The sequence below is a fragment of the Hypanus sabinus genome, chromosome 11 (assembly GCF_030144855.1).
Source record: "Hypanus sabinus isolate sHypSab1 chromosome 11, sHypSab1.hap1, whole genome shotgun sequence".
NCBI classification, from domain to species: Eukaryota; Metazoa; Chordata; class Chondrichthyes; order Myliobatiformes; family Dasyatidae; genus Hypanus; species Hypanus sabinus.
In genome coordinates, this window is record NC_082716.1 from 61,983,403 (window position 1) to 62,008,079 (window position 24,677).

Here is a 24,677-nt window from a genome sequence, read left to right on the forward strand (position 1 = left end):
TTTGAGGAATCGATGCAGAAATTGCAGTAGTAATACTTTAATTAATGGGGGGGGGGGAAAGAAAACGGAAAAACCAGCCAACCAAAACTGACAAAAAAAATTAAAATGTAGAATTGGATCCAGTGAGGAGTCACTAAGTTGCCAGGGAAAGTAACAAGCCTGGAGAATAGGAGCTGATTCAGCAAAGATAGCAGCAAGAGAGTGATCATGAGTAAAACTGAAACATGAGAGTAAACTTGCAAGAAAGACAAGTTACAGAGAAAAAAAACTAGTGGAAATGTGTAGGAACCTTGTAATCAAAGATGAGAGAATTTACAATGGGAATGAAAAAATAAATTTTACTTTGATTATTATCTGAGTATATATATGTTATCACATGCAACCCTGATTTTTCTTTTTCTGTGTGGGCATACTCATCAAATCTATAGAATAGTAACTGTAAAAAGGATCAATGAAAGAGCAAGAGCATAATAGGCCGCAAATTGTGAAAATGCAGTTATAAGTAAACAGCGATAAATAACGAGAACATGAAACAACAAGATAGAGTCCTTAAATTGAGGTCAATGGTCATCTATCTCAATAGATGAGTGTAGTTATCCTCTTTTGTTCAAGAGACTGATGGTTGAGGAGTAGTAACTGTTCTTGAACCTGATGGTGCGAGTCCTGGGGCACCTGTACCTTCTACCTGATGGCAGCAGTGAGAAAAGAGCATGGCCTGGGTGTTAAGGATCTTTGATGATGGATGCTGTTTTTCTATGACAACATTTCATGTAAATGTGCTCAGTGATAGGGAGTGTTTTACCTATGATGTACTGAGCCGAATATACTACCTTTTGTAGGAGATTCATAGTCTGCTGAAGACTGAGATTGAAAATCTGGCTGAGTGATGTCGAAACAACAACCTCGTACTCAGTAGGTTTCAGTAGGTACATTTAATGTTAGAGAAATGTATACAATGTACATCCTGAAATTCTTTTCTTGGCAAACATGAATGAAAACAGAGGAAGGCCCCAAAGAATGAATGACATTTAAATGTTAGAACCCCAAAGCCTCCACCCCAGCTCTCCCCTCCAAGCATGAGCAGCATCAAAGCAACGAACCTCTCCCCACCAGTGAAAAAGCATCGGCACCCTCCACTGAGCACTCAAGTGTGCAACAAAGCATCAATAAAGACCCAAGGACAACCTGTTCACCTGGTAATAAAGAGGTGTCCGCGTTTCACAGCAAGAGGAGAGGCATAACAAAGCAACTCACTGACTTATGATGTTAAAAAGTTTATTGCATTGCTTTTTCTGAACTCTGTGCTCAAAGAACTCGAGTTTCTGGACACTCAGCTCAATTTTTATGATCTTCTGTCTCACACAACACATCAGGTGGTGGCACTGGCCTTGAGACTGCATGCCTCCAGAGCCACGAAAATACAGCATCCTGAAGGCGAGCTATTCTTTCAGGCCACATCCTTGGCATATCGAAAAGTGGCTGGTCGTGAGGCCCTGAGAGCGGGTCTTATTTCCACAAAGAACCGAAGTCAGTATGTAACTCCAGGTCGGTCTTCAAAATATCCTTGAAAAGGGAAAAAAGATATATCAAAGACAGAAATAGAGCTGTTTCTGAAGATGCAAGCAAAGGAGTCGCCGTTAGGCAGCATCATCCTCCTGAGCTCCAAATGATCAATGTCAGCAAGACCCAGGAACTGATTATTGACTTCAGGAGGAGGGAATCGGAGGTCCATGAGCCAGTCCTCATTGGGGGAATCAGAGTGGAGAGGGTCAGCAACTTTAAATTTCTTCATGTAATTATTTCAGAGACCTGTCCTGGATCCAGCACTGAAGTACAAGTATGAAGAAAACACAATAGTGCCTCTACCTCCTTAAGTTTGAAGATTTGGCATGGAATATAAAACTTTTGATGAACTTCAGTAGATGTGTGGTGGAGGGTATATTGACAGGATGTATCACAGCCTGGTATGGAAACACCAAAGCCCTTAAATAGAAATTCCTACAAAAAGTAGTTGATATGGACCAGTCCAGCATGAGTAAAGCCATCCCTACTATTGAACATATCTGCTCGGAGCATTGTTGCAGGAAAGCAGCATCCGTCATCAGGGATTCCCACCACCCAGCACTGTTCTTGTTGATACCATCAGGAAGAAGATACAGGAGCCTCAGGACTTAGACCACCATGTTCAGGAACAGTTATTACCCCTCAGTCATCAAGTTCTTGAACCAGAGGGAATAACTTCACTCAGCTTCCCTTGCCCCATCACTGAACAATTCCACAACCAATGAACTCACTTTCAAGGCTCTTTATCTCATGGTCCAGATATTTATTGCTTATTTATTTATTATTCCTTTCTGTATTTGCAGAGTTTGTTGTTTTTGCACTCTGGTTGTTCGCCCTGGTGGTGCTGTCTTATATTGATTCTGTTATGGCTATTGGATTTATCGAATATGCCCGCAAGAAAATTAATCTCATAGTTGTATATGGTGATGTATGTGTACTTTGATAATAAATTTACTTTGAACTTTGAAGTAGATCTGTGGCATTCAAGACCATTGATTCAGAACCATACAAGTTCAGGTACAACCTAAAGAAGACTACTTTAAGAGCAAAAAAGAAATTCTGATAAAGGTTAGAGACAGAAATGGATGCCTATCAGCTCTGGCAGTCTTTGCAGGCCATTACTTCCTACAGAACAAAAAACCTAACTTCACGAATGGCTGTGATGCTTCACTCCCAGATGAACTCAACACCATTTCCGCATGCTTTGAAAGAGGGAACAAAACTACACCTGTGCAAATCCCTGCAGCATCTGGTGACCCTGTGATCACTATCTTGGAGATTGATGTCATAAACATTTTTAAGAGTGTGAACCCTAATTGTGTACCAGATGGGCTCTGAAAACCTGTGCCAACAACTGGCAGGAGTGTTCAAGGACATCTTCAATCTCTCACTGCTGCATTCAGATGTTTTTAACTGCTTTAAAAGAGCAGGGTGGACTGCCTTAATGATTTATCATCCAGTCGCACTCATGTTTACTGTGAAGAGGTGCTTTGAGAGATTGGTTTTGGCTATAATCAACTCCTGCCTAAAAGTACCTGGAACTGCTGCAATTTGCCCATTGCCACAATTGGTTTTTGGTACATGCAATCTAACCAGCTCTCTGCTTAGCTGTGGATCACCTGGAGAATAGTAATACCTATATCAGGCTGCTGTTTATTGATTATAGCTCAGTGTTCAACACAATCATACCCTCAGTTCTAATAAACAAGTTTCAAATCCTGTGCCTCTGTAACTGGATCCTTGACTTACTCACTGGGAGACCACAGTGTGTGTGGATTAGAAATAACATCACCTCACCAACACCTCAAGAATGCATGCTTAGCCCAGTAGTCTTCTTTCTCTACACTCACGATAATGTGGCTAGGCACAGCTTAAATGCCACCTAATATATATTTGCCAATGGCACGTCTATAGTTGGCAAAATTTCAGATGCTGACAGGGAGGCATACAGGAGCAAGATAGATGCACTAAATGTCAGTAAGACCAAGGAATTGATTGTGGACTTCAGAAAGGGGAAGTCGAGGAACGCACACCAATCCTCATCGAGGGCTCTGATGTAGAAGGGGTGAGCAGTTTCAAGTTCCTAGGTGTCAACATATCTGAGGATCTTTCCTGTGTACAAAATATTGATGCAATTTTTTTTTAAAAAATAGCTTGACAGCAGCTATATTTCATTAGAAGTTTGAAGAGATTTGGTATGTCAGCAAAAACATTTGCAAATTTCTATAGATGTATTGTGGAGAGCATTGTAACTGGTTGCATCACTATCTGGTATAGATCAGCAAAAGCTGCAGAAAATTATAAACTCAGCCAGCTCCATCATGGGCACTAACCTCCCCAGCATCCAGGACACCTTCAAAAGGTGATGCCTCAAAAAGGTGGCATCCATCATTAAGGACTCCCCATCACTCAGGATGTACACTCTCCTTATTGCTATCATCCAGGAGGAGGTACGGAAGCCTGAAGAGTGAGACTCAACATTTAAGGAACACCTTCTTCCCCACTGCCATCGCATTTCTGAACGGTTAATGAACGCTACCTCAGTATTTTTTCCTCTTTTTACACTACTTTTTAAATTTTCTTCTTTTATATATACTTAATATAGTTTTTATTAATGTATTGTGCTGCCACAAAGCAACAGAATATGTCAGTGATATTAAATATGAATCTGAAGCTAAGTGCTATGATTTCTGGGCATACATTATACTGGTGACCATGAACTTAATAGATGGCTGAATTAATTGTAGAATATAGAATAGTACAGCACAGGAGTAGTCCCTTCAGCCCATAATATTTTGCTGAAATAGTTCTAGTAATTAAGAGCCCAACTAAACTAGCCCCTTCTGCCTACACATCCATATCTGTCCATTTACTGTATATTAATGTGCTTAACTGAGAACCTCTTAAATGCCTTTTATCATATTTACCTCCAATACCATCCCTGGTACTCATTCCAGGTGCCCATTATTCTGTATAAAGAAAGAAAAAAACACTGTCCAACATATATCTTTCGAACTTGTTTTCTTCACCTTAAACGTATACCCAAACTGTAGGTCATTTTGATGTTCATTGGCTTATTCTGTATCCAGAATGCTTTTATAGTTTTGATTTTATTTTAAGATTTAGATTGTTTTTTTAAAAACTGCAGTGAATATTTTTCCTGGATATCTAAGCTTTAATGCAAAATGTAAATGACAAAGTACAGGTATGCGCCGCTTAACATCCATTTGGACAACGTCCGATCGCATATACATCCATAGTCCCAATCAGAGAATGTGACGTAGCGGACATAACCAATCTTGTGTATCGCGCGTTTCTTGAGTGTAGTAGCGTTATCTCTCTCTTTAATTTTCTTTCGAAAATATTACCGTAAAAGTGCATCATAGCTTCCAGACGCAGCAAAACCACTCCTAGTGATAGCAGTAGCAAGAGGCAAAGGAAAAGTATTGATTTGGAAGTGAACCAAAAGGTTAGTAAACAATATGAAGCTTTTAAAGAATTGGCTTCACTGAAAACTACAAGGCTTACGAAAATGCGAGAGGGACCTATATCGGATATGGAGAAATTGCTAATGACGTGGATTGGATGACCAACCACAAAAGAGAATCCCTCTCAGCACGTTGACGATCACTGCTAAAGCACGGAGCTTGTCTAAGTTCTTGGCTGTTTGGTCAATACAGGTACACTACAGTACTCCATATAGGTTTGCTAAGTATATAATATGGTGTTCGCACAACGTCCAAATTAAGTAACATTTGATTTCACAGAATGTATTGTGGATGTTAAGCGATGCATTCCTGTATTATGAAAGAAGATGTACATTGGAAAAACTAAAGCATTTGCTCCACTGAGGTGCTTAATTTTAAAGTTTAATCTTTCACACAGCTTTAAAATGAAGGAGATGTCTCTGTTATTGGAAATTTGGGAAAAAATAGGACAATATTAGCAATACTCTGAAGTTCAGGCATCATTGTGGAGATTTGATGTTTTACAGTGATGACTTTTAATAGTCTTATAGTTTACATTTCTCTAAATTGCACTTCTGTATTGAATAAAATGATAATTGTATGCATGTGAAATCATGAAGAAAATTAAAGAAGCACAGAGCTGTCTACTATGTAGGGCATTATTTTAATATCTTATTAGATCGAGGTAATTTGGATAGTAGCAAATATACTTCAGGTTCCTGTGCAAACTAACTGTTGAAGAGAGAAGAATGATGAAGGGAATGCATTCGAATGTGTGCTTGACCTTTCAGAATGTGTTCCAGAATCTTTACATAATACACTTGCTAACAAAATTATTAGCATAGGCATATGAAGTAATTCATTTTGAATATGCATATGAAATATAAATGTTGTTGATATGTGTGAACAAACATTTGAGTGGAGTAGAATGTCCTAAAGCTTTTAAATAAGTGGTTATTTTGTGTATTTTTAATAGAGGCATAGGAGTATAACAAGTCCAACTATAGCTTTGTAATATATTCACTGTTTGCGTTCAGTTCTGGGTTCTGCTCATTAAGAAGCATATCAAAGCTTGAGAGGGAGTACAGAAAGATTATTGGAACATTGCCACATTTGTAGGGCTTCAGTTATATGGAGAGATCATAGATACCAAGGTTGTTTTTCTAATAAAAGCAGATTGAGAAAGTTTGATAAAGATGTTCAAAGGACAGTAAATGAGTAGAACTTATTTACATTAACAGAAAGGTGGATGGTTATCAATAATTTGAAGTTTTGAAGTGATTGGCAGAATAAATGAAAATTGTTTGTCATTGAAACAGAAAAACTGCAGTTGCTGAAAATCCAAGCAACACACACAAACTGCTGGAGGAACTCAGCAGGTCAGGCAGCATCTATGGGGGGGGGGGGCGGAGGAATGTCGGACTGGAGAAAAAAAGATGAGGAGCAGATTTTAAAGGTGGAAGGGAGGGGATTGAGAAACACAAGGTGATAGGTGAAACCTAAAGGGGGAAGTAAAGAGCTGGGAAGTTGATTGATGAAAGGGATACAGGTTTGGAGAAGGGGCCAATCTGATAGAAGACAGACTGTGAAAGAAAGAAAAGGGGGGAGGAGCACCAGAAGGAGGCAATTGGCAGGTAAAGAGATGATGTGAGAAAGAGAAAATGGGGTGGGAAATGGTGAAGGAGAGGGGTGGTATTACCGGAAGTTTGCAAAATCGATATTCATGCCATCAAGTTGGAGGCTACCCAGATGGAATATTAGGTGGTGTTCCTCCAACCTAAGTGTGGCTTTATCACAACAGTGGAGAAGGCCCTGAATTGACATATTGGATTAAGAATGGGAAGTGTAATTAAAATGGGTGACCACTGGGACATCCCGCTTTTTCTGGCAGACGGAGTGTAGGTGCTCGGCGAAGCGGTTTTCCAACCTACATTAGGTCTCACTGATATACAGGAGTCCACACAGTGAGCACCAGACACAGTATATTACCCCAGCAGACTTGCAGGTGAAGTACAGCCTCACCTGGAAGGAATGTTTAGGGCCTTGAATGGTAGTGAGGGAGGAGGTGTCATGGCAAGTGTAGCCCTTGTCCCGCTTGCAAGGATAAGTGCCAGGAGGGACAAATGGACAAGGGAGTCAAGTAGGGAGCGATTCCTGTGTGGGAGGGGCATGGAAAGATGTGCTTGGTGGTGGTGGCATTCTGTTGGAACTGGTATGAACATTTATTTCTCAAACTTCCAGTAATGTCCCCCTCCCCCCCTCCCATTCCACTTTTCCCCCCTCATTTTATCTCTTTGCCTGCCCATTATCTCCTTCAGGTGCTCCTCCCACCTTTTCTTCCATGACCTTCTGCCCTCTCCTATCATATGGCCTTCTCCAGCCCTGTATCTCTTTCACCAATCAACTTCACAGCTCTTTACTTCACCCCTCCTCCTTCAGGTTCACCAATCACCTTTTGTCTCTCTCTCCCCCTCCCCCTTATCCCCGCGTTTTAAATCTACTCAGCCTTTTTTCCTCCAGTCCTGCTGAAGTGTCTCAGCTGGAAACAGTGACTGTACCCTTTTCCATAGATGATGCTGCACGGCCTGCTGAGTTCCTCCAGCATTTTGTGTGTGCTGCATGAAAGAGTACTTTTTTTGTTATTTTGCATTCAGTTGTACTGTCTAAAGCAGGGGTTCTCAACCTGAGGTAAACAAGCACTTTGCTTAATGGTATTGGTCCATGGCATAAAAAGGTTGGGAAACCCTGGACTAAAGGATGCTGGATGCAGATTAATATTGACTTTCAAATGCGAATTCTGTGCATGACTTGATGGAGATCTCCATAATACATTAAATGTAAAATTCCAAATGCGTTCCCATCAGTAGCTTGTCAATCAAGCCTCCGGCTCAAAGTTAAGGAGAAATCCAGCCAATGCAAATATATTAATCTATGTATAGCATAAAATATGTTTTTATTGAAAGTTGTTTCCCAGTTGGCTCAAGTGAAGTAACTTTATAACTGTAGGCTTTGAAACAAAAAAACATTTGTTGGGAATCCACAACTGGATCTGACTATTGTTTTGTGTAGGAGGTTAAAACAAGAAACTGAAATTTGGATACATGTTGTGACATGTACACTGAGTACCCACTTTATTAGGTATACCTGCTTGTTAATGTAAAAATCTGCCAATTGTGGCAGCAACTCAAGCATTAAAGCATGCAAGCTTGCTCAAGAGGTTCGGTTTTTCAGACCAGATATCAGAATGGGGAAGAAATATGATATAAGTGACTTTGACTGTGGAATGTTTGCTGGTGCCAGATGATGGGGTAGTTTGAGTATCTCAGAAACTACTGATCTCCTGGAATTTTCAAGCACAATGATCTCTAGAGTTTACAGAGAATGGTGCAAAAAAACCAAAAAAAATCCAGTGAGCAGCAGTTCTCAGCAAAAAAAAATGAGAGAAGTCAGTGAAGAATGGGCAGTTTGGTTCAAGCTGACAGGAAGGCAGCAGTAGTCAGTGATATATTGAAGAGCATCTTTGAACACACTGCACATTGTACTTTGAAGTAGATGGGCGACAGCAGTAGCAGACCATGAACATACACTCAGTAGCCACTTTAGGTAAAGGAGGCACCTAATAAAGTGGCCACTTGCATGTATATATTAATATTGCAGTACTTTATGTACAATGAATAACTTTTAAATATAATATCCTAATTGGGTAACCTGGTGAGAAACCAATATTTATAGTTTTGGTTAAAATTTGAATTGCCACATTAATGTCCACTAAAGAAAGTTCGAAGATTTTTGGGTAAACACAATTTCTGTAATATTATTGGAGATGGTTTTTAGATTTAATTTGTGCAAAAGAATAAGTAAACAGTATTAAATTGTTTAGATTGAACAGAAAGACACAATAAACACAAGTTGGTTTGAGTATGAGGAAATTGTTCTATGATGAGTGAATGATAAATGTTACTCTTGCTTGAATTTAGAGGAATGACAGATGATCTCAATAAAATGTACACAATTCTGGGATATATTGATTGAATAGATGTTAAGTAGGTCTTTCCTCTAAAGAGCCTAGAACTTGAGCATGATCTCAGAAAAAAGGGTCAGCCTTAAATAATTCACAGAAAACACTTTTTTACATAGCGTTGTTCTTTGCATTTCTCTAATGAAGGGGTTGTTTGCTGAATAGTTGCATGTATATATACAGTTTGAAATATTTTTGGCTCAATTTTTAGTTTATCTTTACCAAAATTATTTCACCTTTTCACATTTTCATATTTTCTCATGACATTATACCAATTGCTGATTCTTAGAGTATGCCAATCAGTCCCATGCTTCATTTATTTCCCAGTAAGGAGAAATTGCATGCTTGATCTGTTTCCATGTTAATCAGTACAAGGCTTTTCTCGCTATCACAAAATGTAAATGGAATAATTGCCAAATATCTCAGGGCTTCACTATGGGCAATGCTTTTATTTTCTATGTTTGCAGTTCCAAATCAATTTCAAACTATGTGCCATGGCAGACATTTTCTAGTAAGACTGACATGTGTAGTCAGACTTTTGCTGCAAATGCTTTATTGTGTCATGCTCACCAAAGGCTTCATCCACTTGATTCAATATACTCTTAACTGCACCATTGCTCAGGTGAATTCATGAGTGACAGCATCCTCTTCCTCACACTTCCTGTTTAATTTCTCTAGTTTCTGTTGGTGGCATCTATACTGCTCCATTTCTGCCCATGCTTTCATGCTTCCAGCTATCTTCATCACTGTCTGGCCACATACCTGTTTCTTCTTTACTTAGGCATTCAGGTTATCTGGCCTTTAAGAGAGTCACGGTTTATATATTTGGATGCATGAGAGAGAGGATGTTACCAATATAAAAACAAATACTGGAAAAAGTCAACTGATCAGGTAACATCTTACTAAGACAAATGTTTTGGGTCTTAGAAGTTTTGATGCAGGATCTACGGCCTAAAACAATTATTCCATTTCTTTCCACAGATACAACTTAACCTGCTGAATGTTTCTTTTAATATTTCAGACTTGTAGCATCTACAGATTTTTTTATGGATTATCAATGGACATTCTAAGGGATGTCTATTAGCTTTGGGAAGGGGTCCAAGTAGACTGAACACTGAAATTTATGTATTTGTTCAGTTAATGTAAATTGTTTTAAGTTCATAAGTACTTAAAACATAAGTCATAAGTACAGAGGTATAATGTAAGATTTGTCTTGCATTCCATCCATATAGATAATTTCATTGCAATAAATCATTAAGGTGGTACAAGGTAAAACAATGCAGCATAAAGTGTTATAGTTACAAGCAAGTGCAGTGCAGGTAGACAACAAGGTTCAATGTCGTAATTAAATGTATTGTGTGGTTAAGTCTATCATATTAATGAAGCAAATGTTCAATAGTCTTATAACTGGGCCTTGCGATATATGCTTTCAAGCTTTTGCATCTTCTGCACAATGGGAAGGGAAAAAGAGAAAATGTCCAGGATGGCTGAGATCTTTGATTATTCTAGCACAACAAAGTGTAGATGGGACCCATGCAGCAGTGGTCAGTTTCCATGATGTGATGAGCTGTGTCCATAATTCTGTAGTTTCTTGCAGTCTCGGGCAGAGCAATTGCCTTACCAAGTCATGATGTATCTGGATAGGGTGCTCTCTTGTGAGCATTGATAAAAATTGAAGGTCAGTGGGGATATACCTATATTTCTTTCTCCTTGTAAAGAAGTAGATGCACTGGTGAGCTTTCTTGGCCATAACATCTGTGTGGTTGGACATGCACAGGCTATTATTAGTGATGTTATCTCCTCGGAGCTTGAAACGCTCAACTCTCAACCTGAGCACTGTTAATTTAAATGGGAGCATGTGCTCTCCTTCCTGTTCCTGTAGTAAATAACCACTGTTTTGTTTTACTGACAATGAGGAAGAGGTTATTGTCATGACTCCACATACAGTCTATCTATGGTATCACCTGCAAACTTGTAGTTGGAGTTAGAGCAGAATCTGCCCAAATAGTCCTGGGTGTATAGGGAGCAGAGTAGGAGACTGAGGATGCGGCCTTGTGGGACATCAATGTTTTGAATGATTGTGGTAGAAGTGTTGCTTTATATCTTTACTGATTGCAATCTGTTGATCAGAAAGTCAAGGATGCAGTTGCAAAGAGTCCCAGGTTTAGAAGTTTGGAGATCACTCCAGTCCTTGTTTAGTTTCACTTATCATCTGCCAGTTCCTGTCACATACCAGTCCTTCAACACTTTATACTGGTTCTATCCCCTCTGTACTCTTAGTGCTACGGGGGAGCTGTAGCAATAAAGAATATCATGGTGTTGTGGCGGCTCATTTCCTAGCGTATGCGAACCGACTCACAATTAGATAGCCTACGGGGGTTTGCGAGCACAGAGCTTTGGAGCCTCTTCGCCATGGGGGGCCGGTTGACAGAGGCTTAAAAGTGAGGCTGAAGTTTTCGAATAAAGTTTTTCCTTCGACTGCAGTTACCGACTCCGTGTCGTAATTTTAGCGCTGTTTGTAGCACACCGCTACAATTGGTGACCCCGACGGTCCAAACGATTTTTGGACCAGAAATGACCGACGCCGCCTCTGTTCATGCGGTTTCGTTGAAACTGCCGGGTTTCTGGACACAGCGCCCGGACCTATGGTTCCAGCAAGCCGAAGCCCAATTCCACGTTCGCCGGATCACCTCAGAAGACACCCGCTACTACTACGTGGTGGGCTCCCTCGACCAGGACACAGCGGCCCAGGTCGCGGAGTTCGTACAGTCGCCCCCGGCAGACGGCAAGTACACGGAATTCAAAGCCCTGCTCCTCAGGACTTTCGGACTCTCACGGCGCGAGCGGGCTGCCCATTTACTGCACCTGGATGGCTTGGGCGACAGACCTCCATCGGCTTTAATGAACGAGATGTTGTCTCTGGCCGAGGGACACACAGGCCTCATGTTTGAGCAGGCATTCCTGGAGCAGCTGCCCGAGGACATACGCCTGCTGCTGTCCGACGCGGATTTCAGTGACCCCCGGAAGGTGGCAGCCCGGGCGGACTTGCTGTGGAACGCCAAAAAGGTGAGCGGGGCGTCCATCGCACAGATCACCCAGCCACGCTCCCGGCAGCAAACCAGTCCAGGCCCGGCCGCAGAGCCCACTAACCCCCGGCCCAATGACCACTGGTGCTTCTACCACCAGCGGTGGGGCGCAGAAGCCCGCCGTTGCCGCCCGCCCTGCAAGTTCCCGGGAAACGCCAGGGCCAGCCGCCGCTGATGGCTACGGCGGCTGGCCATCGGGATAGCCTCCTGTATGTGTGGGATAGCAGGTCGGGACGCCGCTTTTTGGTCGATACTGGGGCTGAGGTCAGCGTTTTACCTCCGACAAGTTACGACACTCGCAGCAGGGCACCGGGTCCCCCCCTGAGGGCCGTGAATGGCAGCACAGTAAGGACCTATGGCACCCGTCAGGTGCAGCTACAGTTCAGCCCCAGCCAGTTCACGTGGGACTTCACACTGGCCGCCGTAGCCCAACCGCTTCTGGGTGCGGATTTTTTGCGAGCTCACAGCCTGCTGGTTGACCTGCCCAGGAAGAGACTGGTACACGCCGAGACCTTTCAGACGTTCTCCCTGGGCGCGGCCCAGTTGCCAGCCCCTCACCTCGGCTCCATCACGCTGTCCGACAACGACTTCACCAGGGTCCTGGCGGAGTTCCCATCGGTTCTGGCACCGCAGTTCACAGCAGCCATGCCCAGGCACGGCGTACAGCACCACATCCCGACACAGGGACCACCCCTCCATGCCCGTGCTCGGCGGCTTCCCCCGGACAAGCTCCGACTGGCGAAGGAGGAGTTCCAGAGAATGGAGGAATTGGGGATCATCCGGCGGTCCGACAGCCCCTGGGCTTCCCCCCTGCACATGGTGCCCAAAGCGACGGGGGGCTGGAGACCGTGCGGCGACTACCGCAGGCTGAACGAGGCTACCACACCGGACCGCTACCCTGTGCCGCACATTCAGGACTTTGCGGCAAACCTGCACGGCGCCCGGATCTTCTCCAAGGTCGACCTTGTCCGAGGGTACCATCAAATCCCGATGCATCCTGACGACGTCCCCAAGACGGCTCTCATCACCCCGTTTGGCCTCTTCGAGTTCCTCCGCATGCCGTTCGGCCTGAAGAATGCCGCACAGACGTTCCAGCGGTTAATGGACGCGGTGGGACGGGACCTGGACTTCGCGTTCATCTATTTGGATGACATCCTCATAGCCAGCGGCAGTCGTCAGGAGCATCTGTCCCACCTCCGTCAACTCTGCGCCCGACTGAGTGAGTACGGTCTTACAATTAACCCTGCCAAATGCCAGTTCGGACTTGATACCATTGACTTCCTGGGCCACAGGATTACTAAAGACGGGGCAACCCCTCTGCCCGCTAAGGTAGATGCGGTCCGCCACTTCCCCCGACCCACCACGGTCAAAGGCCTTCAGGAATTCGTAGGTATGGTCAATTTCTACCGCCGCTTCCTCCCTTCAGCTGCCCGGATCATGCGCCCCCTGTTCGCCCTGATGTCGGGTCCGAGCAAGGACATTACCTGGGACGAGGAGTCCGCCGCCGCTTTCGTTCAAACGAAGGAAGCTTTGGCTGACGCCGCAATGCTAGTACATCCCAGAATGGACACCCCTACCGCCCTCACAGTGGACGCATCAAACACGGCAGTCGGTGGGGTGCTGGAGCAGCTCATCGCAGGTCGCTGGAAACCCCTGGCGTTTTTCAGCAAACACCTGCGGCCACCCGAGCTCAAGTACAGTGCTTTTGACCGGGAACTGTTGGCGCTCTACCTGGCAATCCGGCATTTCAGGTACTTCCTAGAAGGTCGGCCCTTCACCGCGTTCACGGACCACAAACCGCTTACCTTTGCGTTTACGAAAGCATCCGACCCCTGGTCATCCCGCCAGCAACGCCACCTGTCCTACATCTCTGAATACACAACGGATGTCCGGCACGTCTCGGGTAAGGACAATGTCGTGGCGGATGCGCTCTCTCGCCCTACCGTTCATGCCCTTTCCCAAGGGGTAGACTTTGAGGCACTGGCAGAGGCACAGCAGGTAGATGAGGAGATTCCGAGTTACAGGACTGCAGTCTCTGGTTTGCAGCTCCAGGACTTCCCCGTGGGCCCAGGTGAGAGGACCCTACTCTGTGACGTCGCCACCAACCAGCCCCGTCCGGTCGTCCCCGCAGCCTGGCGGCGACGTGTTTTCGACTCCATTCATAACTTGGCGCATCCCTCCATCCGGACAACTGTCCGGATGGTTTCCAGCAGGTTCGTTTGGCACGGACTCCGCAAACAGGTCAGTGAATGGGCCAGGACGTGCATGCACTGCCAGACGGCCAAGGTTCAGCGGCACACCAAAGCCCCACCGCAGCAGTTCCATCCCGCCCACCGGCGTTTCGACCACATTCATGTGGATATCGTGGGCCCCCTGCCAGTGTCGCGCGGAGCGCGTTACCTCCTGACTATCGTGGACCGGTTCACAAGATGGCCAGAGGCGGTCCCGCTCACCGATACCACCTCCGAATCTTGCGCCCGAGCCCTGATCGCCACCTGGATATCCCGCTTTGGTGTACCAGCCCACATTACCTCCGACAGAGGCGCCCAGTTCACCTCCAGCCTGTGGTCAGCTATGGCCAGCCTTTTGGGGACTCAGCTGCACCACACCACTGCCTACCACCCACAGTCGAACGGGCTAGTGGAGCGTTTCCACCGTCACCTGAAGTCGGCCCTCATGGCCCGCCTGCGAGGAGCCAACTGGGCGGACGAGCTTCCCTGGGTCCTTCTCGGCATCCGCACAGCGCCCAAGGACGACCTGCACGCCTCGTCGGCCGAGTTGGTATACGGCGCGCCCCTGGCCGTCCCCGGGGAGTTCCTACCAGCCCCGAGGGGGCAAGAGGAAGAACCCGCTGCAGTCCTGGGCAGACTTCGCGAGAAGCTCGGTAACCTGGCCCCCATACCCACTTCACAGCATGGGCGGCACCCGACCTGCGTACCCAAAGACCTACGGAACTGTAAGTTTGTGTTTGTACGAAGGGGCGGGCATCGGCCACCGCTGCAGCGGCCATACGAGGGGCCGTTTACGGTGCTCCGGAACAACGGGTCCACGTTCGTGCTGGACGTTGGGGGGAAGGAGGAGGTTTTCACGGTGGACCGCCTCAAGCCGGCCCATGTGGACCTGGCGCAACCGGCCGAGTTTCCGGCGCCTCGGCGCAGAGGCCGACCTCCCAAGCAGGTTCTGGCCCAGGCTGTGGACATTGGGGGGTGTATCGCCGGTTCTGGGGGGGGGTTATGTGGCGGCTCATTTCCTAGCGTATGCGAACCGACTCACAATTAGATAGCCTACGGGGGTTTGCGAGCACAGAGCTTTGGAGCCTCTTCGCCATGGGGGGCCGGTTGACAGAGGCTTAAAAGTGAGGCTGAAGTTTTCGAATAAAGTTTTTCCTTCGACTGCAGTTACCGACTCCGTGTCGTAATTTTAGCGCTGTTTGTAGCACACCGCTACAGTGTCTTTAATGTCCTGATGCTGTGAAGATGAACATAAGGCTAAGGCATTGACCTGTTTTGTTAGTAGGTGAATCACACTAAAGTCAACACAGAATGCTATCATTTAAATACAAAAATCATTTAAATGCTTTGATATATCAATTACTGTCAAATGCTTCATTTGACTCTTGGCTATGTTGGTCAATCCTTTCCTCTATACTGCACTTAGCATTAAATTCACCCCCTTTGATTTGTACTTTTTAAATGGTACACAGTTAGTATCATTGTCCTTAAATCAATTTGGTTACACGCTCTGTTTATTCAGGTTTCGGATATCCATTTGCACTTCCTGCAGTATTGTTGGTGCCACAGTAGTGTAAAGGTTAGCGTGATGCTATTACAGCTCAGGGAGTCAGAGTTCAGAGTTCAATTCCATCATCATCTGTAGGGATTCTGTGCATCTTTCCTGTGGAAAGCATGAATATTCTCTGGGTGCTCCAATTTCCTCCCATGGTCCAAAAGTTTAGTAAGTCAACTGGTCATTGTAAACTGTCCTGATTAGGCTAGCATTAAATTGGGGGTTGCTGGGAAGCATTTGAAAGGCCAGTAGGGCCTTTTCCACTCTGTATCTCAATAAAATAAATTGTTATTTTGCTGTTTTCATCAAAATGCTAGCAAACACTGTTGTAAGCCTCTAATAATTAACACTTGCATAAATTATGGCTATAATAAAAATATAGAATTTTTTAAAATAATTACTATTTTATAAATTTGGTATATTTTTCTTGATGCATTAGGTAAGTTTAGTTTCACAGGGAGTTTCCATGTCAGTCATAACTCATCAGCACTGAATACCAGTTGACTGAAAATTAGCTAATTTCAATAAGCATTTGAATTTGAGGAAAACTAACAAAGGTGTGCAATACAAAATGTAATTTTTCTTCTCTGTGGTGTGACCTTTTAGCTTGGTAGGTATCACTCCTGTTATTGAAAAATGCATTTTATAATTAGCTGAAGTGCCACCCAAGATTATGTGAAAATGCTGCATGGTTATCTTTAGATGTCTTTTTAATAAAATCTTGTTTGCAAGTTCTGGTGGATATAAAATAATCGATACTATGATCAACTTATTAATCAATAATTAATATTGTACTGTGCAGAAATCTTAGGCACATATATATAGCTAGTGTGCCTAAGACTTTTGCACAGTACTGCAGTAATTTTATGTATTGCACGGTACTGCTGCTGCAAAAAAGCAAATTTCATGACATGTGAGTGATGATAATAAACCTGATTCTGATATGGGTCTCTATTGTGGACTGAGAGTAAGAAGGGGGCAGGAAGGAGGTATCATGGTTGGGAAAAGGGGAAGGGAGGTGGGAATTAGAGAGACATTCTGTAATGATCAATAAACCAATTGTTTGGAATCAAATGACCATGCCTGGTGTCTCAGGGCTGGGTGTGTCTAGACCCGCACCACGTCCTACCCCTGACATTCCTTCTCTGCCATGTGTCCCACACCCCTTTTCAAGCGTTCCACCCTCAGCATTCCCAACATCGTTTGCTCCTGCAAAATTTACAAATTCACTCTCCACTCCACATTGACAACTATAGTACTATACAAAAGTCTTAGGCACCCTAACTTTATATATGTGCCTAAAACCTTTGCACAGTATTGTATATGTGTGACCAGGATTCAATTACTAACCTGTTTCTGTATCAGAACTCATTAGCTGGTTTATTAATCTTATTTGATGTTTGAGCAGTTGTAGTTGTCTCTGTTTTTTTCAACCAACTGCATGATAGTAGCTGCATTCCAAAACCTTCACTCTGGATTCCAAATATTTTTGTATATGTTGAAGATGCCACATGTTTTTCTCTCCCCTTGTTATTCCGAGAGTAGAAGCTAGTTGTTTTCATTTAGACTTCTAACTTGAGGAGTAATTTGTTTTTATTTATGTTATTTAATAATAATAAGTACTTTATTGATCCCGAGTGAGAAATTATTTCATTATAGCAGCACTTAAAAACACACTTAGCAATAATAATAAATATAATAATTTTACTAATAATAAAGAACAGAATAATATACACAATAAATTTACCAATGTGCAATAATAATGTACGAACTAGTAAAACAGAGACTATTGTGTGTTCTCTTGTCGCACAAAGATGAATTATTGAGTATGCTTATTTAGCAATACAGCATGGAGTATGTCCTTTGGACATTTGATCTGTGCTGCCCCAGCAACCCCACAACCCTGACTAAACCTAACCTAATCACAGGACAATTTGCAATGAACAGTTGATCTACCCAGTACACTTTGGGACTGTGGGGAGAAACTGGAGCACCCAGAGAAAAGCCATGCGCTCCACAGGGAAGTACATGCAGGGACTCCATACAGAACGGCACCATAATTGAACTCTGGAACGCTCTCAGCTGTATTAGCATTACACTAACTGCTAAAGCACTGTGGTGCCAGATAGAATTTAGCAAAATAAAATATTTGGTCTTGAGCAACAAATGCAAATTCATTTCCATATGATTTGTAGTATACTACAGTAAGAGTACATTGGCAGTTAATTGTAAAGAATTCGTCAAATAAAAGACTGCAAAATGAAAGAATATAATTGGCTGTGAAATTGCAGAGAATACCCAAGATTAAAATAGAGGAAATTGTTGGAACAGAAAATGTTTTAACTCGCATATGCCATGTGTGCTGGAAAAACTTAGCTTGAATTGGATATCTTAGGGCATTAATAATTATCATAATATTCTGTGAACTATGGAGTTTTCTTCAAAAACTGGCCCTTATTATTAAAGAAATTGCAATAATTTTCAAATTTAATGTTGTTAAAGACAACGTGGAAAACATCCTTCTGTCACTCTATTATTGAAAGTAAAATCCACTTAAAATGCATTATCTTTTATCCATTTGTGCTGGTGTTATTTAGGTGAAGTCTGGTATGTTCTATTCCTTAATATCTGTGCACAGGAAATCTGAATGCAGCTCTTCAAGCAGCTCTAAAGAATCCTCCAATCAATACAAAAAACCAGGCTGTTAAGGTAAAGTTGAAGGGCTAAAGTGCTGTGTGTTATTAATAGCTGAAAACACTGTGGTTTCTTTCTGTTAGTTTCTGGGTTTTGCACTAATTTTAATACACACATTTTCTTTGTTTGTAATTCAGGTTTTCAGGTCAAATTTAGTTAAGCTTTAAAAAACTTAATATGTGAAAATGTTTGTTCAATTTCCATGTTAATGATACATTAATAAGCATCAGTTCACAGAACTGCATAATTTCTCTTTCAACATGGTTCAATCAAACTTGGTAGCAATAAATGTGCTGCTTTATAAAAACTTTTTTTGCTTGAATTATATACTGACTACCTAATCAGATGCTCAGATGTTGTTTGAGCTAATGTTATTCTCTCACATGGTGCTCCATACCTATACAGCATTTAAGGATCGTTCTTATAATTGGGAGACAGAAATGCAGTGGTATTTAAGTAACTTGCCTCTGGCCAGGTTATGTCTTAAGTAATTCCATTTGATTTTAAGTTGTTATACTTCATTTGATTCAATTGATTGCTATAACGTCAATGACAAAATTTATTTTGTTTTAACAGGACCGGGCGGAAAATACAGTTGTTAAAGTTTTGACTTCATTTAAGAGTAATGATATTGAAAAAGCTGTTCAGTCCCTTGACAAGAATAGTATTGACCTCCTGATGAAGTATATCTACAAAGGTTTTGAAAAACCATCAGACAATAGTAGTGCAATATTACTACAATGGCATGAAAAGGTTAGTATAGTGTGGTATTTATCAAAATGAGAAATAGGCCACCTTTGTATTCTTCACACCATAACAAAGTTGCCACTTTGGCAGGCCCTGGCAAAACTACAATGTTGGTAATGACGTAAAGGCAGTTTCATAACAGTTTGGTGGAATTACACCTTGGAAGTGATGCAACTTGAGATTCAACTTGATTTTCTACAGAGGACTTTATGTGGGAATGGGTGAACTGATGGATGGGAGGGAGGAAAGGGGCTAGTTTTCCTGTTTTGTTGCTGTTGTTCTGATGAATATTGGGCATGCTATATTGGTGCCATAGTGTGTGGTGACATTTGCGGGCTGTGCCTAGCATATTCTTAGGCTGTGTTGGTTGTTAGCGCAATAGATACATTTTGTTATACTGTATGTTTTGACATACACGTAATAAATAGATAATTCTGAATCTCTTAGTTCCCTCTGGTAAAAATCCAAAAGGTTCGTTGGATGTGATCTCCGACACACAAAACCATTGTGTCTATTCCCAATCAAGCCTTGATTATCCAAGATCTGTTAGCTCTTATGAAAGTGATTTTTGTCTTACAAACTTAAGTTTAATTCTTGAGGTGATTGAGGGTACAGCAGTGGATGTTGTCTGCATGCACTTTAGTAAGGAATTTGACAAGGTTGGAATATGAATGATGACTGATGATATAGATAAGTGGATTAGTAAATCCGTAGATGACACAAAGGTTCTTGGAATTCTGGACTTTTATGGGCCTGTTAAAGTATAGGGCAGAATATAGATTAGTTACAGATATGGATGGAAAAATAGCAGGTGAAGTTTATTGCAAGCAGATGTGAAGTGTTACACTTCGGGAAGTCAGATGCAAGTTGAAGGTATACAGTTAACAGCAGGACCTTTAACAGCATTGATGTACAAAGGGATTTTGGCATCCAAGTTCATAGCTCACTGAAAATGGCCACTTAAGTACCTTGGTGATAAAGAAGGCATTTTGGCATGTTTGCTTTCATCGGTTGAAGCATTGAGTATAAAGAAAAGGAAATCGTTGCTCTATCAGATATTGGCCATGCTGCACATGGGGATATTGTGTGCAATTCTGGCACCCCATTGCAGGAAGGATGTGAAGGTTTAAGAAGTAATGCTGAAGTACTAGAGAACATGTATATAATGTGAGAGGGAAAAAGTTTAAAGGCGATATGTGGATCAAGTTTTTTCCAACAGAGTGGAAGGTGCCTGGAAGGGTAGTGTTGGAAGCAGATAAAATAGTGGCATATCGGCTCTTCAGCATACAAATATGCAGGGAATGGAGGGGTATGGATCATGTACAGGCAGGAAAAAAAGTTTACTTTTGTATCGTGTTCCATGCAGACATTGAGAGCCAAAGGGCACTGTTCTGTGACCCACATATTGAATACTGCATACAGTTCTGATTGTCTTCTTAAAACAGATGATGGATAAATTTGTGAGGATGTAAAAAAAAAGGGTTTAGAAACATGATAAGGTTATACCTGCAAGAATTGGTGGACAGATAATATTAGGTGGCTCACTAATATTTGAACTGCATTGGGATGGGCAGTAACCAGCTTTGTCAGTAGTACCTGCGCTTCTCTTCATTTGTGAGAAGTAGAAGCCATAAATGTAAGATGGTCACCTTGTAATCCTATAGTTAATTCTGAACTTCATACTCTGCCAGAAATGTGAGTTTGTGGAACTTGTCACCACAGGAAGTGGTTGAAGTGCATCTAAATGATTAAGGAAAGGCAACATAATGAAAGAAGATAATGAAAGGCTGGATGAGTAGGAAGCTTCATTAGAAAATAGTACCATAGATTGCTTGGGCTGCAGGTTTCTGTACTACTACATATAAGTTATTTCATTTGTGATACAGAAGCTTTCGGGTGAAAAGCTTTTTGGCTCCAGGATATCACTAACAAAGAAATAACTAAGTACTTAGTAACAGGTAGCTTTTAAATTGTATAAAATTTACCATTTAATTTGGAGATACCCTGAATAAATTGACTGACCTAATATATAATTTACTGCATAGGAATGATTATCAAGATGTAGCAAGTTGCTCAGTGAAATTACTTGTACTGTAAATTAACAATCGTCTCACATTCTGCATGTCAGGTACAGAATGATTTGGTATTTGTATTAAAAGGATGTTGTCATTATTTTCCATGACCACTTTCCTTGTGCACTCCCTTACCCAATAGAATTGTTGTATTGTGGTTGACACAACAATTTTTACTTTGACTCTCTTGTTTTCTAGGTGTTAGCAGTTGGAGGAGTGGGATCTGTAGTCCGAGTTCTAACAGCAAGAAAAACTGTTTAAAACCATGGGATCAAGATTACCTGTCTGGTACAGAGGAATTGCTGGTGCAGAGACCAAAAGAACCAGTTTGTGCAACACTGGAGTCATTTTTTTTTTTTTGTTTTGGCTTGCTTTTTATGACCAGATTATATTTCTTACTCAATTTGTTTGTCTGTTAACCAAAATCTTAGGTGCAGTCCAAACTGGTTTTATAAGCTCAGTATTTAGTCCAAACTTTGTAGCCATGCAGGAACATTTGAAAAGCCCAGTTTTATTCAAAGTGTAGAAGTATTTGATAAGTTGGAGATTTTTTTTTTCTTTTGCAGAAATGATTTTTTATTTTAAATGTTTAATTAAACAAAGGTACAGAGTATGAATGTGCTATCCAGACAGTGAATCCATTGACTCAAACTTAATCCATTCAGTGATAGTCACACACACAATTAATCATGGGCATTTCAAATTTGAAGCTGGGTATTTAGCTGAGTGATAGAAGCTGAACATACAGAATCACCAGAAAGATTTCTGCTTGAAATCATGCCTCAATTGGTAAAGGTAATGATAAAGTGTGTGGCTTTGGTGTTCTGGGGATTAATTCATTTGTTCATAATTATTCCTAGCATGAGGAGTAATTCCGTTATAAAGAGGCCTTGGCAATGATTTGACTACTTCCAATGTGTAGGTGCAGTGTTTCACCTTTCTGAAAAAAAAACTAAAAATTGTACAATAGATGTCTGAACTGAACACATTTCAGATAGTTTTAGCATCTGTAGGATTTACAAAAATGTAGTCAGTCACAATTTTTTATTGTGTCAGCTATGATCAAAGGTTTGCAGACATGACTGACTTAGTACTGGTTTTGAATTATCTTAATAAAGCTTTCAAATTACTCCTTGAAAATGAAACATAAATACAATGTTTGCACTGTTTTAAAAGTAGCAGAAATAGTATTTGGATTTGTCGTTCATAACAGAGAGCAGTAAGTTCACAGAAGGCACAAAAATGGCCAGTGTCCATTTGCTTTGTACCATGTTTTCTAATTCCAATTAGTTATTTCGAAGAGGTGCTTTCAGCTGATGGTGGATTTAATTTTTCATTTTATAGCAGATCACTTAATCTTGAATTCACAATAAAAAGGTGAAAATGGATCAACTGCCCTACTTGTAGATCAAGTTTGTGCCTTTAGCAAGGAAGCTGATTTCTCCTACCTCCCCCTTCATATTTCTGAACATAAAGGAGTGCTGAGTACATTCTGTTAGGACAAGTTTACTCAAGAGTAAGCTAAGTTTCATTTTAGCACGTTTATAAATTTCAAAGAGCTCTTAATGGCTGTGATGGTTGTCTAAATCCTAGCAGACAATCAGTTTCACTTTGACTAATGTTGTAAAAAAAACAAGAGTTAAATATTCTTCATATCTCTTGTAAAAATATGCAAAATTATTGGATTATGAAACCTAATCATTGTGAACAAAATGTTTGATAACTCAGCCACAGTTTTCTATGCCTGAAACATGAGTTAAGTGTGATCAGTATTTCAAGTTTGAGCAATTGCTGTTGTAGTTGTAAGTATTACTTTAATCACATTGCCCCAAGATTTTTATTGCTTTTATTAAGATAATAAAAAGTTGCTAAACTACAATTGTAATTTGTTATTACATGCTAAGAATTAAGAACTCCCAATACACAGTTTACCTGAAATCTGAAGTTCAGTTCTCTTTTACATTGAATGGAAGGCAAGTTACCAAATACCAAAATCTGGAAGTAAACTTTATAATCCTAGAAATGCTCAACAGGTCAGGCAGCATAAAAATAGACCTAATATTTCAGTTCAATAATCTTTCATCAGAGCTCTTTTATACTGCCTGGATCAGAGTTAAATTTTGAGTAGTAATGACCTGATTGCAAATTTAAGTCAGTGCCACTCTGAGCAGACCACAAAGCCTTGTCAGCACTCTAAATTCTCATTGTAGAGCAGTGATTGAGATTAGATCCTCAGAATGGATCTTGAACCTGCAAACTATTATTCTTTTCACAGGAATATCATCAGAGGTGTAAATTACTACAACCCCCTGAGCTACTTAATGTCTTTGTTAATGGGTGTCAGTGAATTTCTCGACATTAATATAATCATCATGCGGGTGTGAGCTCTGGTTAGTTTTTGGAACTCTTTACCCTGGAAGGCTATGGAGGCTCAGTTGTTGAGTTCATTAATGGATTTCTGATATCAAAACAGTATCATGCATTATGTTCATAATATTGTCAAATTGATACACTCTAGGCCCCAATGCCATCCATGGCCTTTTTGAACAATAATACCTTTTAAATATTTGTTATATTGGACCTAACTCCTCGGTATCGATCAGTGACTGGACTTTCAGTCCTTCCCCATCCCAAGCTTCAGTGTGTTCTTTAGCATTTTCTCCTGAAGACACCTTATATCAGAAGACAAACAAGTTTCAAGCAGACTGAAGTGCGTCTTTCACAGAAGTAGTCTTTCAGCACCACTTGTTGTTTTTGTGGTATGCCTTTCATAGATTAGAGACTCCTCTATTGCACAGCTGCTTGGGAAGAACCTCATAAGGATCCTTGCATCCTCTTCTAGATCTTCTCTGCAAACAAAGGAAACAAATTGATGGATGATTGTTTCACTCTCAACCCAGCTGCCTCCAGGGAGTCGGGAGTGAGACTTTGGCTATAGAGAACTGTTCCTATTCCTTAGGATCTTGCCTTTGATTATTCATAGGACAGATTCCTAAGGTAATAGTGAGGGCACCAAATTTGCACTTAAAACTTGTAACTAATATCACAGTTCAGTATACAACAGAATCAAAAATTGTTTTCTGAAAGTTGTTTGCTTTAATTGTAATTTAACACTGACTTGTAAAATTTTCAGTGTAGGAAGAAGTATTCTTAAGCTCAATACATTCTATTGCTTAAGATTTGTCACTTCTGCTTTGTATTTGTTTCTTCAATTCTGTAGCTTGTTTGCTATGAGGTTGCATTA

General features: G+C 41.7%; 1 protein-coding gene across 1 annotated transcript in view; it reads left to right on the plus strand.

Annotated features, from left to right (window-relative positions):
• LOC132402018 (actin-related protein 2/3 complex subunit 5-A-like) overlaps positions 1–23,312 on the plus strand; it is a 39,304-nt gene extending 15,992 nt beyond the window's left edge. The window contains exons 2-4 of the mRNA XM_059984474.1: positions 18,557–18,629; positions 19,191–19,367; positions 21,632–23,312. Of these exons, the coding sequence (XP_059840457.1) occupies positions 18,557–18,629; positions 19,191–19,367; positions 21,632–21,694 (313 nt within the window). The 3' untranslated portion in view covers positions 21,695–23,312. The remainder of the gene's footprint in view (positions 1–18,556; positions 18,630–19,190; positions 19,368–21,631) is intronic.
• Positions 23,313–24,677: the final 1,365 nt, after the last annotated feature.